Source organism: Oncorhynchus masou, chromosome 8 (genome assembly GCF_036934945.1).
Source record: "Oncorhynchus masou masou isolate Uvic2021 chromosome 8, UVic_Omas_1.1, whole genome shotgun sequence".
NCBI classification, from domain to species: domain Eukaryota; kingdom Metazoa; phylum Chordata; class Actinopteri; order Salmoniformes; family Salmonidae; genus Oncorhynchus; species Oncorhynchus masou.
In genome coordinates, this window is record NC_088219.1 from 7,652,855 (window position 1) to 7,670,354 (window position 17,500).

Genomic DNA, 17,500 nt, shown 5'->3' on the forward strand with positions numbered 1-17,500 from the left:
CCCATCATGTCTAACCCAGCCTGTCTAACCATGCTGTCTAACCCATCATGTCTAACCCAGCCTGTCTAACCATGCTGTCTAACCCATCATGTCTAACCATCCTGTCTAACCCATCATGTCTAACCCAGCCTGTGTCCCCCAGGTATACTCACCCAGATACTGTTGTCTCCCCTCAGCATACTGAATAGAAGCTTCAGCTCCTTCACTGTGATGCTGTAGCTGGCCATCACCCCCAGCATATCCACTAGCAGATCTAGAGAGAGACAGAGAGACAGATAGAGATGAGAGGGGAGATGAGAGAGAGAGAGAGTAAGACAGAGGAGAGACGAGAGAGAGACGAGAGAGACAGAGAGAGAGAGACGGGAGAGAGAGAGACAGAGGGAGAGAGGAGAGAGGAGAGATGAGAGAGAGAGACGAGAGAGACAGAGAGATGAGAGACGAGAGAGAGACAGAGAGAAAGAGAGAGAGAGACGAGAGAGACCGAGAGACCGAGAGACGATAGAGACAGAGAGACGAGAGAGAGACAAGAGAGACAGAGAGACATAGAGAGAGAGAGAGAGAGAGAGAGAGAGAGAGAGAGAGAGAGAGGGAGAGAGGAGAGAGGAGAGATGAGAGAGAGAGACGAGAGAGACAGAGAGATGAGAGACGAGAGAGAGACAGAGAGAGAAAGAGAGAGAGAGACGAGAGAGACCGAGAGACAAGAGAGAGAGACAGAGAGACAAGAGAGAGAGAGACGAGAGAGACAGAGAGACAGAGAGAGAGAGAGAGAGAGAGCGAGAGAGAGAGACAGAGAGAGAGACAGAGAGAGAGAGAGAGAGAGAGAGAGAGAGAGGGAGAAAGGAGAGGTGAGACAATGCTAGAGTGTGCTGATGACGAGTCAGCGTTTGGCAGACAGGGTTGTTGCTGACTGTGTTAAAAGTAGTGGTGAGTAGCCTATCACATGCCTGGAGACACCACTGTGAGGTCATCAGGAAGGGACAGACTGTAATACTGGCACGCATTCAAAATAGTACCCTGAACCAATATTGATCAAAAGTAGTGCACTAAATAGGAAATAAAGTGATTTTTGGGACGCACGCCTGCTGAATAAGATGGCCCGGGAGAACAAGGCTGGCGGTTTAAGTATTCCTAACCAATTGTGTTTTATGGGTAGTTTCTTTGTGTTGTTTGTAACTTATCCCTGTCATGTTACTGAGTTAATAAATATCTGATGAATTTAATCACGTAACTATAAACAGTTAATCATTCAGTCGTCACATTAATCAATACAACGTTAAGACACCGGGGACATTGATGCAGGGAAACTTAAATCCATCTAAGCAAATTTCTATCAGCATGTTCAATGTGCAACCAGAGGGAAAAGATCTATGTACCACCTTTACTCCACACATAGAGACACATTCAAAGGTCTCCCTCACTCTAGACCACCTTTACTCCACACATAGAGACACATTCAAAGCTCTCCCTCACTCTAGACCACCTTTACTCCACACATAGAGACACATTCAAAGGTCTCCCTCACTCTAGACCACCTTTACTCCACACATAGAGACACATTCAAAGGTCTCCCTCACTCTAGACCACCTTTACTCCACACATAGAGACACAGACAAAGGTCTCCCTCACCCTAGACCACATATGTCAGAGTCAAGGCCCGCGGGCCACATCCGGCCCGCGAGAAGGTTTTTTACGGCCCCTGGGATGATCTTGATTTATTATTAGAACCGGCCCGCAGACCGCAGCAAGCCGGCAGCCCGCAGATCTTTTACACGCACCAATACTACATTTCCCACAATGCAACGGTGACGCACCGAGCAGTAGGCTGCTTCATTTCAATATTTATTGGCACAGCAGTCGTCAGCATCACAGTAAAATTAACTTTCAGATACCCATCAAAAATGGCAAAACGGAAGGTGGACACTGAGAACCGGGGTTTCAAACAAGGTGGGAGTCGGAGTATATGTTCACGGAGGTAGCTGGAAAACCTGTGTGTCTTCTGTGTGGAGAAAGTGTGGCGGTACTGAAAGAGTATAATCTGAGACGACATTATGAAACGAAACACGCGGACAAAAACAAGAATATGGACATGGAACAAAGGCTACAAAAGGCAGAGGAATTAAAACGAGGCCTCAAATCTCGACAGGCTCTGTTCAAAAAAGCCAAATCACAAGGCCAGGCTGCTGTCAAGGCCAGTTTTATTTTGGCAGAAGAGATCGCTAAATCAGCCCGGCCATTTACGGAGGGGGATTTCATCAAAAACTGCATGATTAAAGTTTGTGACGAAGTTTGCCCAGAAAAAGGCAACTCTTTTTAAATGTGAGTCTGAGCAGAAACACCATTGCCGAGAGAGTAGACCAGTTGTCCATCAATCTAAAAGAGCAGCTTGTGAAAAAGGGAAAAGATTTCATTGCATATTCCTTGGCTGTGGATGAGAGCACCGACATTTCTGACATTGCCCAGTTGTCAATTTTCATCCGCGGAGTGGACTCCAGCCTAAGCGTGACAGAGGAGTTTTTGGCTTTACGTCCTATGCATGGCACAACTACGGGGCATGATTTGTATGAAGAGGTGTCAAGATGTGTAAATGAGATGGAGCTGCCTTGGGAAAAACTCGTGGGTTTGACAACCGACGGAGCACCTGCGATGTGTGGACACAGGAGCGGACTGGTGGCGAAGATACGGGAAAAGATGCAAGAGGAAAACGCGACAGGTGAGCTGACAGCTTATCATTGTATCATAGTGGATGATAGAAAATTGCTATTATTGTTTTTTTCTTTGAAGTAAATTTAGCCCACTTTTGCTAAAATAGAAAATATAGGCTACTGATGGTGCCTTGAATACCGGTTTCTTTCATTTAATGTTCATGTTATGGGGATTTTTATATAAAGGAAATTTGTCTTTTGTGTCTGTTGAAAATTAAAGATTACTGACAGAGCCATAAGAAAATATTGCTTTATTTATCTGATCATATTGGAATATATTTGTTAGGTTTTCAGTAGGTTCAATTAGGTTCACTAGACTATATGCGTCATTTAAAAATTTTTCAATGAACATTCGAACAGTCCGGCCCTCGGCTTGTAGCTAAATTTTTTATTTGGCCCTCCGTCCATTTGACTTTGACACCCCTGCCCTAGACCACCTTTACTCCACACACAGAGACGCGTACAAAGCTCTTCCTCACCCTAGACCACCTTTACTCCACACATAGAGACGCGTACAAAGCTCTCCCTCACTCTAGACCACCTTTACTCCACACATAGAGACACATACAAAGGTCTCCCTCACTCTAGACCACCTTTACTCCACACATAGAGACACATACAAAGGTCTCCCTCACCCTAGACCACCTTTACTCCACACATAGAGACACATACAAAGGTCTCCCTCACTCCTAGACCACCTTTACTCCACACATAGAGACACATACAAAGGTCTCCCTCACCCTAGACCACCTTTACTCCACACATAGAGACGCGTACAAAGCTCTTCCTCACTCCTAGACCACCTTTACTCCACACACAGAGACATATACAAAGCTCTCCCTCACTCTAGACCACCTTTACTCCACACATAGAGACACATACAAAGCTCTCCCTGACCCTAGACCACCTTTACTCCACACATAGAGACACATACAAAGCTCTCCCTCACTCTAGACCACCTTTACTCCACACATAGAGACACATACAAAGCTCTCCCTCACTCCTAGACCACCTTTACTCCACACATAGAGACGCGTACAAAGCTCTCCCTCACTCCTAGACCACCTTTACTCCACACACAGAGACAAATACAAAGCTCTCCCTCACTCTAGACCACCTTTACTCCACACACAGAGACACATACAAAGCTCTCCCTCACTCCTAGACCACCTTTACTCCACACATAGAGACACATACAAAGGTCTCCCTCACCCTAGACCACCTTTACTCCACACATAGAGACACATACAAAGGTCTCCCTGACCCTAGACCACCTTTACTCCACACATAGAGACACATACAAAGGTCTCCCTCACCCTAGACCACCTTTACTCCACACATAGAGACACATACAAAGCTCTCCCTGACCCTAGACCACCTTTACTCCACACAGAGACACATACAAAGGTCTCCCTCACCCTAGACCACCTTTACTCCACACACAGAGACACATACAAAGCTCTCCCTGACCCTAGACCACCTTTACTCCACACACAGAGACACATACAAAGCTCTCCCTCACTCCTAGACCACCTTTACTCCACACATAGAGACACATACAAAGCTCTCCCTCACTCCTAGACCACCTTTACTCCATACATAGAGACACATACAAAGGTCTCCCTCACTCTAGACCACCTTTACTCCACACACAGAGACACATACAAAGGTCTCCCTCACTCTAGACCACCTTTACTCCACACATAGAGACACATACAAAGCTCTCCCTCACTCTAGACCACCTTTACTCCACACATAGAGACACATACAAAGGTCTCCCTCACCCTAGACCACCTTTACTCCACACATAGAGACACATACAAAGCTCTCCCTGACCCTAGACCACCTTTACTCCACACATAGAGACACATACAAAGGTCTCCCTCACCCTAGACCACCTTTACTCCACACACAGAGACACATACAAAGCTCTCCCTGACCCTAGACCACCTTTACTCCACACACAGAGACACATACAAAGCTCTCCCTCACTCCTAGACCACCTTTACTCCACACATAGAGACACATACAAAGCTCTCCCTCACTCCTAGACCACCTTTACTCCATACATAGAGACACATACAAAGGTCTCCCTCACTCTAGACCACCTTTACTCCACACATAGAGACACATACAAAGCTCTCCCTCACCCTAGACCACCTTTACTCCACACATAGAGACACATACAAAGCTCTCCCTCACCCTAGACCACCTTTACTCCACACACAGAGACACATACAAAGCTCTCCCTCACCCTCCATTTGGCAAATCTGACCATAATTAAATCCTCCTGATTCCTACTGACAAACAAAAATCAAATCAGGAAGCACCAGTTACTCGGTCTATAAATAAGTGGTCAGATGAAGCAGATGCTAAACTACAGGACTGATTTTACCACAGACTGGAATATGTTCTGGGATTCCTCCGATGGCATTGAGGAGTACACCACATCAGTCATTGGCTTCATCAATGAGTGCATCGATGACGTTGTCCCCACAGTGACTGTACGTACATACCCCAACCAGAAGCCATGGAGTACAGGTAGCATCCGCACTAAGCTAAAGGCTAGAGCTTCCACTCCTCTAACCCTGAAGCTTATAAGAAATCCTGCTATGCCTTCTGACGAACCATCAAACAGGCAAAGAGACAATACAGGACTAAGATCGAATCGTACTACACCGGCTCTGACGCTCGTTGGATGTGGTAGGGCTTGCAAACTATTACAGACAACAAAGGGAAGCACAGCCGAGAGCTTCCCAGTGACACAAGCCTACCAGACGAGCTAAACTACTTCTATACAGGCTTCGAAGCAAATAACACTGAAACATGCATGAGAGCACCATCTGTTCCGGAAGATTGTGTGATCACGCTCTCCACAGCCGACGTGAGTAAGACCTATAAACAGGTCAACATTCACAAGGCCGCAGGGCCAGACGGATTACCAGGACGTGTACCGCGAGCATGCGCTGACCAACTGGCAAGTTTCATCACTGACATTTTCAACCTCTCCCTGTCTGAGTCTGTAATACCAACATGTTTTAAGGAGACCACCATAGTCCCTGTGCCCAAGAACACCAAGGTAACCTGCCTAAATGACTACCGACCCGTAGCACTCACGTCTGTCGCCATGAAATACTTTGAAAGGCTGGTCATGTCTCACATCAACACCATTATCCCAGAAACCCTAGACCCACTCCAATTTGCATACCGCCCCGACAGATCCAAAGATTACGCATTCTCCATTGCACTCCACACTGCCCTTTCCTACTTGGACAAAAGGAACACTTATGTGAGAATGATATTAATTGACTACAGCTCAGCGTTCAATACCACAGTGCCCTCAAAGCTCGTCAATAAGCTAAGGACCCTGGGACTAAACCCCTCCCTCTGCAACTGGATCCCGGACTCCCTGACGGGCCGCCCCTACGTGGTAAGGGTAGGTAACAACACATCCGCCATGCTGATCCTCAACACAGAGGACTTTGGGGATGCGTGCTTAGTCCCCTCCTGTACTCCCTGTTCACTCATGACTGCACAGCCAGGCACAACTCCAACACCATCATTAAGTTTTCAGACGACACAACAGTGGTAGGCCTGATCACCGACAACGACGAGACAGCCTATAGGAGGTCAGAGACCTGGCCGTGTTGTGCCAGGACAACAACCTCTCCCTAAACGTGATCAAGACTAAGGAGATTGTGGACTACAGGAAAAGGAGGACCGAGCACCGAGCACGTCCCCATTCTCATCGACGGGGCTGTAGTGGAGCAGGTTGAGAGCTTCAAGTTCCTTGGTGTCCACACCAACAAACTAACATGGTCCAAACACACCAAGACAGTCGTGAAGAGGACACGACAACACCTTTACCCCCTCAGGAGACTGAAAAGGTGTGGCATGGGTCCTCAGATCCTCAACAGGTTCTACAGCTACACCATCGAGAGCATCCTGTCCGGTTGCATCACCGCCTGGTACGGCAACTGCTCGGCCTCCGACCGCAAGGCACTACAGAGGGTAATGCGTACGGCCCAGTACATAACTGGGGCCAAGCTTTCTGCCATCCAGGACCTCTACACCAGGCGTTTTCAGAGGAAGGCCCTAAAAATTGTCAAAGACCCCAGCCACCCTAGTCATAGACTGTTCTCTCTGCTACCACATGGCAAGCGGTACCGACGCACCAAGTCTAGTTCCAAGGGACTTCTAAACAGCTTCTACCTTCCAAGCCATAAGACTCCTGGACATCTAATCAAATGGCTATTGGCATATATCCCCCCCCCCCCCCATTGTACAGTGCTGCTACTCTCTGTTGTTATCATTAACTATTCTATTGTATTTACTGTGAGTGTGAGTGCGCACGTGCATGTGTGAGAGTGTGTGAGTGAGTGTGTATATAAGTGTGTGCGGTGTGTGTGTGTCACCATAGATTAGTGTAAGGACAGCAGAGAGAGAGAGAGAGAGAGAGAGAGAGAGAGAGAGAGAATGTGCTTCCACTGGCCATTCTCAGTAATACTGCTGTAAATGAATAGACACCTCCCACGCAACTTCATTACTGCATCACACACACACACACACACGCACACACACACACACACACGCACGCATGCTCGCACGCACGCACGCATCACACACACACACACACACGCACGCACGCATCACACACACACACACACACACACACACACACACACACACACACACACACACACACACACACACACACACACACACACACAAACTGGCCATGAGCACATTAGTTGAAGAGGACAGGATGACATAAAGCGGGGAGGTGGAGTCAAGGACAAGACAGTTGTAACTGGTATAGTAAAGGGTGTGTGTGTGTGTGTGTGTCTGTGTGTGTGTGTGTGTGTGTGTGTGTGTGTGTGTGTGTGTGTGTGTGTGTGTGTGTGCCTCTGTGTGCGTTTGTGTGAGTGTGTTTTCCTGTGTGTGTGTGTGTGTGTGTGTGTGTGTGTGTGTGTGTGTGTGTGTGTGTGTGTGTGTGTGTGCCTTTGTGTGTGTGTGTGGCTTTGTGTGCGTTTGTGTGAGTGTGTTTTCCTGTGTGTGTGTGTGTGTGTGTGTGTGTGTGTGTGTGTGTGTGTGTGTGTGTGTGTGTGTGTGTGTGTGTGTGTGTGTGTGTGTGTGTGTGTGTGTGTGTGTGTGTGTGTGTGGCCCAGACGGCAGTCCTAGCTGTGTCCTCATGCGCGGACCAGCTGGCTGGTGTGTTCAAGGGCATATTTAATCTCACTCTATCCCAGTCTACTATTCCCACATGCTTCAAGATGGCCACCATTGTTCCTGTACCCAGAAAGCGAAGGTAACTAAGCTAAACGACTACCGCCCACTCACTTCTGTCATCATGAAGTAATTTGAAAGACTAGTCAAGGACCATATCACCTCCATCTTACCAGCCACCCTAGACCAACCTCCATTTGCATACCGCCCAAATAGATCCACAGACAATGCAAACGCCATCGCACTGCACACTGCCTTATCCCATCTGGACAGGAGGAATACCTATGTGAGAATGCTGTTCATTGACTACAGCTCAGCATTGAACACCGTTAGTATCCTCCAAGCTCATCATCAAGCTGGAGGCCCTGGATCTCAGACCCTCCCTGTGCAACTGGGTCCTGGACTTCCTGACGGGCCGCCCCCAGGTGGTGAAGGTAGGAAACAACACCTTCACTTCGCTGATCCTCAACACAGGGGCCCCACAAGGGTTCATGCTCAGCCCCCTCCTGTACTCCCTGTTCACCCATGACTGCGTGGCCAAGCACGCCTCCAACTCAATCATCAAGTTTGCTGACAACATACCAGCAGTAGGGTGATTACCAACAATGATGAGACAGGGAGGAGGTGAGGGCTCTGGGAGTGTGGTGTCAGGAAAATAACATCAACAAAACAAAGGAGATGATCTAGGACTTCATGAAACAGCAGAGCGTGCAGCCCCACATCGACAGGACCGCAGTGGAGAAGGTGGAAAGCTTCAAGTTCCTCGGCGTACACATCATCACCGACGATCCGAAATGTTCAACCCACACAGACAGTGTGGTGAAAAAGGCACAACAGTGTCTCTTCAACCTCGGGAGGCTGAAGAAATTTGGCTTGGCACCTAAAACCCTCACAAACGTTTATAGATGCACAATTGAGAGCATCCTGTCGGGCTGTATCACCGCCTGGTATGGCAGGCGACTGCAAGACTCTCCAGAGGGTGGTGCGGTCTGCCCAACGCATTACCGGGAGCAAACTACCTGCCCTCCAGGACACCTACACCCCCGATGTCACAGGGAGACCAAAAAGATCCTCAAGGACATCTACCACCCGAGCCACTGTCTGTTCACCCCACTATCATCCAGAAGGCGAGGTCAGTACAGGTGCATCAAAACTGGGACCGAGAGACTGAAAAACAGCTACTATCTCAAGGCCATCAGACTGTTAAAAAGCCACGCACATTAGAAGCTACTGCATATAGACAGACTAGAAATTACTGGCCACTTTAATAATGGAACACTGGTCACTTTGATAATGTTTACATATCTTGCATTACTCATCTCAAATGTATATACTGTATTCTACACTATTCTACTGTATCTTAGTCTATGCTGCTCTGACATTGCTCGTCCATATATTTATATATTCTTAATTCACTTCCTTACTTAGACGTGTGTGTATTGGGTATGTGTTGTGAAATTGTTAGATATTACCGTCCGAGCTAGAAGCACAAGCACTTTGATACACCCACAATAACATCTGCTAAACACGTGTGTGACCAATAACATGTGATTTGATGTGTGTGTGTGTGTGTGTTCCCCTACCTGCGATCATGTCGTCCACAGAGCTCATCTTGGACAGGACCTGTTGTATGAGGCCCACCTCTGTGCTGGTCTGAAGGTTCCTCACACTCTTCCTCAGGATGGCTGTGAACATGGACCACACCTGGTGACACAACGACACACACAGCTTCATCACCTGGTGACACGACAACACACACATCTTCATCACCTGGTGACGCAGCATCACACACAGCTTCATCACCTGGTGACGCGACAACACACACAGCTTCATCACCTGGTGACGCAGCATCACACACATCTTCATCACCTGGTGACGCGACAACACACACATCTTCATCACCTGGTGACGCAGCATCACACACAGCTTCATCACCTGGTGACACGACAACACACACAGCTTCATCACCTGGTGACGCAGCATCACACACACAGCTTCATCACCTGGTGACGCAGCATCACACACAGCTTCATCACCTGGTGACGCAGCATCACACACACAGCTTCATCACCTGGTGACGCAGCATCACACACACAGCTTCATCACCTGGTGACGCAGCATCACACACAGCTTCATCACCTGGTGACGCAGCATCACACACACAGCTTCATCACCTGGTGACGCAGCATCACACACACAGCTTCATCACCTGGTGACGCAACATCACACACAGCTTCATCACCTGGTGACGCAACATCACACACATCTTCATCACCTGGTGACGCGACAACACACACAGCTTCATCACCAGGTGATGCAACATCACACACATCTTCATCACCTGGTGACGCGACAACACACACAGCTTCATCACCTGGTGACGCAGCAACACACACAGCTTCATCACCTGGTGACGCAGCATCACACACAGCTTCATCACCTGGTGACGCAGCAACACACAAATGTTTGTCAATCCAAATGCCCAGATATCGGTAGGTGGAAACCTGATCGATGGGAGAACCATCCAGTGAATAAATATGTAGTCCATCTATGGACATTCTGGAGAGAACTACAGAACAACATGTATTTAGTCTTGGCCACGTTGTGTGTGATGTGTGTGATGTGTGTGATGTTGCAAATATATCACTAGCCACTTTAAACAATGCTACCTTATATAATGTTACTTACCCTACATTATTCATCTCATATGCATACGTATATACTGTACTCTATATCATCGACTGCATCCTTATGTAATACATGTATCACTAGCCACTTTAACTATGCCACTTTGTTTACATACTCATCTCATATGTATATACTGTGCTCGATACCATCTACTGTATCTTGCCTATGCTGCTCTGTACCATCACTCATTCATATATCTTTATGTACATATTCTTTAACCCCTTACACTGTGTATAAGACAGTAGTTTAGGAATTGTTAGTTAGATTACTTGTTGTTTATTACTGCATTGTCGGAACTAGAAGCACAAGCATTTCTCTACACTCGCATTAACATCTGCTAACCATGTGTATGTGACAAATAAAATTTGATTTGATTTGATTTTAAGTGTTAAACCAACCAGGGTGTTGTGTAAAGTAACACGGTTAGATTGCAGCTCTAACATAGCCTGGTCAACAATTGGGTCAATGGCATACGTACATAACAGTGTCATCTGAATACAGATGAATATGACAAGTTATAACAGACAGACCCAATATTATTTACATAAAAAGTAAAGAGAAGAGGTCCCAGTGCTGACCCCTGCGGTACACCTCATGTACTACTGTATAAAGGAAACTTGACTTAACACCATAATATATCACACATTAACTAATTTCTGACAGATAATTTTCAAACCACTTCCACGAAGCTTGATCCAGACCTATTTCAATCAACCTTCGAAATAAAGAATGTGATGGTTGACGGTATCAACGGCCTTGGGAAAAGTCCTTCAAAAAAGACAGCACCATGATTTTTATGATCCAAGCAATTTAGCACATTATCTAATAGAAGCGAAGCAGCTGAAACGGTGCTATATCCAGAGTTAAAACTGGATTGGTACATACTTAGAATAGAGTGAGAAGTTTAAAACAGTTCTTAGCCGACTTGGCAATTGGACGATGGTTATCTAAGTCAGAAGGATCTCCTCCTTTACGTAGGCGGAGGACATCTGTCACTTTCCAAATCTTAGGGATACCACCGGGGATAACACTAGGGATAACACCAGGGATAACACTAGGGATAACACCAGGAATAACACCAGGGATAACACTAGGGATAACACCAGGAATAACACTAGGGATACCACCGGGGATAACACCAGGGATAACACTAGGGATAACACCGGGGATAACACCAGGGATAACACCAGGGATAACACCGGGGATAACACTAGGGATAACACAAGGGATAACACCGGGGATAACACTAGGGATAACACCAGGGATAACATCGGGGATAACACCAGGGATAACACTAGGGATAACACCAGGGATAACACTAGGGATAACACCAGGGATAACACCAGGGATAACACTAGGGATACCACCGGGGATAACACTAGGGATAACACTAGGGATAACACCAGGGATAACACTAGGGATAACACCGGGGATAACACCAGCGATAACACCAGAGATAACACCGGGGATAACACCAGGGATAACACTAGGGATAACACCGGGGATAACACTAGGGATAACATCGGGGATAACACCAGGGATAACACTAGGGATAACACCAGGGATAACACTAGGGATAACACCGGGGATAACACCAGGGATAACACCAGGGATAACACCAGGGATAACACCAGGGATAACATCAGGGATAACACTAGGGATAACACCAGGGATAACACCAGGGATAACACTAGGGATAACACCAGGGATAACACCAGGGATAACACCAGGGATAACACTAGGGATAACACTAGGGATAACACTAGGGATAACACCGGGGATAACACCGGGGATAACACTAGGGATAACACCGGGGATAACACTAGGGATAACACTAGGGATAACACCAGGGATAACACCAGGGATAACACCAGGGATAACACCGGGGATAACACTAGGGATAACACCAGGGATAACACTAGGGATAACACCAGGGATAACACTAGGGATAACACCAGGGATAACACTAGGGATGACACCAGGGATAACACTAGGGATAACACCGGGGATAACACTAGGGATAACATCGGGGATAACACCAGGGATAACACTAGGGATAACATCGGGGATAACACCAGGGATAACACTAGGGATAACATCGGGGATAACACCAGGGATAACACTAGGGATAACACCAGGGATAACACTAGGGATAACACCAGGGATAACACCGGGGATACCACCAGGGATAACACTAGGGATAACATCAGGGATAACACCAGGGATAACACTGGGGATAACACCAGGGATAACACCAGGGATAACATCGGGGATAACACTAGGGATAACACTGGGGATAACACTAGGGATAACACTAGGGATAACACCAGGGATAACATCGGGGATAACACCGGGGATAACACTAGGGATAACATCGGGGATAACACTAGGGATAACACTAGGGATAACATCGGGGATAACACTAGGGATACCACCGGGGATAACACTGGGGATAACACTGGGGATAACACTAGGGATAACACCGGGGATACCACCAGGGATAACACTAGGGATAACACCAGGGATAACACCAGGGATAACACTAGGGATAACACTAGGGATAACACCAGGGATAACACTAGGGATAACACTAGGGATAACACCAGGGATAACACTAGGGATAACACCAGGGATAACACTAGGGATAACACCGGGGATACCACCAGGGATAACACCAGGGATAACACTAGGGATAACACTAGGGTTAACACTAGGGATAACACTAGGGATAACACCAGGGATAACACCAGGGATAACACTAGGGATAACATCGGGGATAACACTAGGGATAACACTAGGGATAACACCAGGGATAACACTAGGGATAACACTAGGGATAACACTAGGGATAACACTAGGGATAACACTAGGGATAACACCGGGGATAACACTAGGGATAACACCGGGGATAACACCGGGGATAACACTAGGGATAACACTAGGGATAACACCGGGATAACACTAGGGATAACACCGGGGATAACACTGGGGATAACACTAGGGATAACACCAGGGATAACACTGGGGATAACACTAGGGATAACACCATGGATAACACCAGGGATAACACTGGGGATAACACTAGGGATAACATCGGGGATAACACTAGGGATAACACTAGGGATAACACCGGGGATAACACCGGGGATAACACTAGGGATAACACTAGGGATAACACCAGGGATAACACTGGGGATAACACCGGGGATAACACCAGGGATAACACTAGGGATAACACTAGGGATAACACCAGGGATAACACTAGGGATAACACTAGGGATAACACCGGGGATAACACTAGGGATAACACCGGGGATAACACTGGGGATAACACTAGGGATAACACTGGGGATAACACTGGGGATAACACTAGGGATAACACCATGGATAACACCGGGGATAACACTGGGGATAACACTAGGGATAACATCGGGGATAACACTAGGGATAACACTAGGGATAACACCGGGGATAACACCGGGGATAACACCGGGGATAACACTGGGGATAACACCGGGGATAACACCGGGGATAACATCGGGGATAACACTAGGGATAACACTAGGGATAACACCAGGGATAACACTAGGGATAACACCGGGGATAACACCAGGGATAACACTAGGGATAACACTAGGGATAACACCAGGGATAACACCGGGGATAACACCGGGGATAACACCGGGGATAACATCGGGGATAACACTAGGGATAACACTAGGGATAACACCAGGGATAACATTGGGGATAACATCGGGGATAACACTAGGGATAACACTGGGGATAACACTAGGGATAACACCAGGGATAACACTAGGGATAACACCAGGGATAACACTAGGGATAACACCAGGGATAACACTAGGGATAACACTAGGGATAACACCAGGGATAACACTAGGGATAACACCAGGGATAACACCGGGGATAACATCGGGGATAACACTAGGGATAACACTAGGGATAACACCAGGGATAACACTAGGGATAACACTAGGGATAACACTAGGGATAACACCGGGGATAACACCGGGGATAACACCAGGGATAACACCAGGGATAACACTAGGGATAACACCAGGGATAACACTAGGGATAACACCAGGGATAACACTAGGGATAACACTAGGGATAACACCAGGGATAACACTAGGGATAACACCAGGGATAACACCGGGGATAACACCAGGGATAACACTAGGGATAACACTAGGGATAACACCAGGGATAACACTAGGGATAACACCAGGGATAACATCGGGGATAACACTAGGGATAACACTAGGGATAACACCAGGGATAACACCGGGGATAACATCGGGGATAACACTAGGGATAACACTAGGGATAACACCAGGGATAACACTAGGGATAACACCGGGGATAACACTAGGGATAACACTAGGGATAACACCAGGGATAACACCAGGGATAACACCAGGGATAACACCAGGGATAACACTAGGGATAACACTAGGGATAACACTAGGGATAACACCGGGGATAACACCGGGGATAACACCAGGGATAACACTAGGGATAACACCAGGGATAACACTAGGGATAACACCAGGGATAACACTAGGGATAACACTAGGGATAACACTAGGGATAACACCGGGGATAACACCAGGGATAACACTAGGGATAACACCAGGGATAACACTAGGGATAACACTAGGGATAACACCAGGGATAACACTAGGGATAACACCAGGGATAACATCGGGGATAACACTAGGGATAACACTAGGGATAACACCAGGGATAACACCGGGGATAACATCGGGGATAACACTAGGGATAACACTAGGGATAACACCAGGGATAACACTAGGGATAACACCGGGGATAACACTAGGGATAACACTAGGGATAACACTAGGGATAACACCAGGGATAACACCAGGGATAACACCGGGGATAACACCAGGGATAACACCAGGGATAACACTAGGGATAACACTAGGGATAACACCAGGGATAACACCAGGGATAACACCAGGGATAACACTAGGGATAACACCAGGGATAACACTAGGGATAACACCAGGGATAACACCAGGAATAACACCAGGGATAACACCGGGGATAACATCAGGGATAACACCAGGGATACCACCGGGGATAACACTAGGGATACCACCGGGGATAACACCAGTGTCCACATACTTATATATATATATATAGTGAATATATCAAGTATATTATAGTATATAGTTTGTATAGTAATAATATAGTACTTTTTCTTACCTCAGCTTGGCAGGTGACTTCGCAGTGGGAGAGTAGGTCGACCATACAGCCGATACTCTCACTGTCCTGAATGATGAAGTTCATCTCGAGGTCAAACTCACCTCCCACTAGCTGGAGAGACACAGACAGACGGAGACAGAGTGAGAAAGAGACAGAGAGAGAGACAGAGAGAGACAGAGAGAGAGTTGTTGCAACACTGTGTATATACGTAATATGACATTTGTAATATCTTGATTGTTTTGAAACTTCTGTATGTGTAATGTTTAATGTACATTTTTATTGTTTAATTCTTTTGTATATTATCTACCTCACTTGCTTTGGCAATGTCAACACATGTTTCCCATGCCAATAAAGCCCCTTGAATTGAATTGAATCAGAGAGAGAGAGAGAGAGAGAGAGAGAGAGAGACAGAGAGACAGAGAGAGAGAGACAAACACCAAATTGAGACTGCATGCAGAATTCTGCAAAAATATCCTCCGTGTACAACGTAGAACACCAAATAATGCATGCAGAGCAGAATTAGGCCGATACCCACTAATTATCAAAATTCAGAAAAGAGCCATTAAATTCTATAACCACCTAAAAGGAAGCAATTCCCAAACCTTCCACAACAAAGCCATCACCTACAGAGAGATGAACCTGGAGAAGAGTCCCCTAAGCAAGCTGGTCCTGGGGCTCTGTTCACAAACACCCTACAGAGCCCCAGGACAGCAGCACAATTAGACCCAACCAAATCATGAGCAAACAAAAAGATAATTACTTGACACATTGGAAAGAATTAACAAAAAAACAGAGCAAACTAGAATGCTATTTGGCCCTAAACAGAGAGTACACAGCGGCAGAATACCTGACCACTGTGACTGACCCAAAATTAAGGAAAGCTTTGACTATGTACAGACTCAGCGAGCATAGCCTTGCTATTGAGAAAGGCCGCCGTAGGCAGACATGGCTCTCAAGAGAAGACAGGCTATGTGCTCACTGCCCACAAAATGAGGTGGAAACTGAGCTGCACTTCCTAACCCCCTGCCCAATGTATGACCATATTAGAGAGACATATTTCCCTCAGATTACACAGATCCACAAAGAATTCGAAAACAAATCCAATTTTGAAAAACTCCCATATCTACTGGGTGAAATTCCACAGTGTGCCATCAGAGCAGCAAGATTTGTGACCTGTTGCCACGAGAAAAGGGCAACCAGTGAAGAACATGCACCATTGTAAATACAACCCATATCTATGCTTATTTATTTTATATTGTGTCCTTTACCATTTGTACATTGTTAAAACACTGTATATATAATATGACATTTGTAATATCTTTATTGTTTTGAAACTTCTTTATGTGTGATGTCTACTGTTAATTTCACTTTATATATTATCTACCTTACTTGCTTTGGCAATGTTAACACATGTTTCCCCATGCCAATAAAGCCCCTTGAATTGAATTGAATTGAATTGAGACAGACAGACAGACAGACAGACAGACAGACAGACAGACAGACAGACAGACAGACAGACAGACAGAGACAGACAGACAGACAGACAGACAGACAGACAGACAGACAGACAGACAGACAGACAGACAGACAGAGAGACAGACAGAGACAGACAGACAGACAGACAGACAGAC

At 46.5% G+C, this 17,500-nt stretch overlaps 1 protein-coding gene across 1 annotated transcript in view; it reads right to left on the minus strand.

The window, feature by feature from the left end:
* Positions 1-15,986, minus strand: part of nbeaa (neurobeachin a) — a gene marked incomplete at its 5' end in the record, with an annotated part of 215,820 nt that extends 199,834 nt beyond the window's left edge. The window contains 3 exons of the mRNA XM_064971081.1: positions 153-253; positions 9,512-9,632; positions 15,870-15,986. Coding sequence (XP_064827153.1) covers positions 153-253; positions 9,512-9,632; positions 15,870-15,986 — 339 coding nt within the window. The remainder of the gene's footprint in view (positions 1-152; positions 254-9,511; positions 9,633-15,869) is intronic.
* Between the last annotated feature and the right edge of the window lie 1,514 nt (positions 15,987-17,500).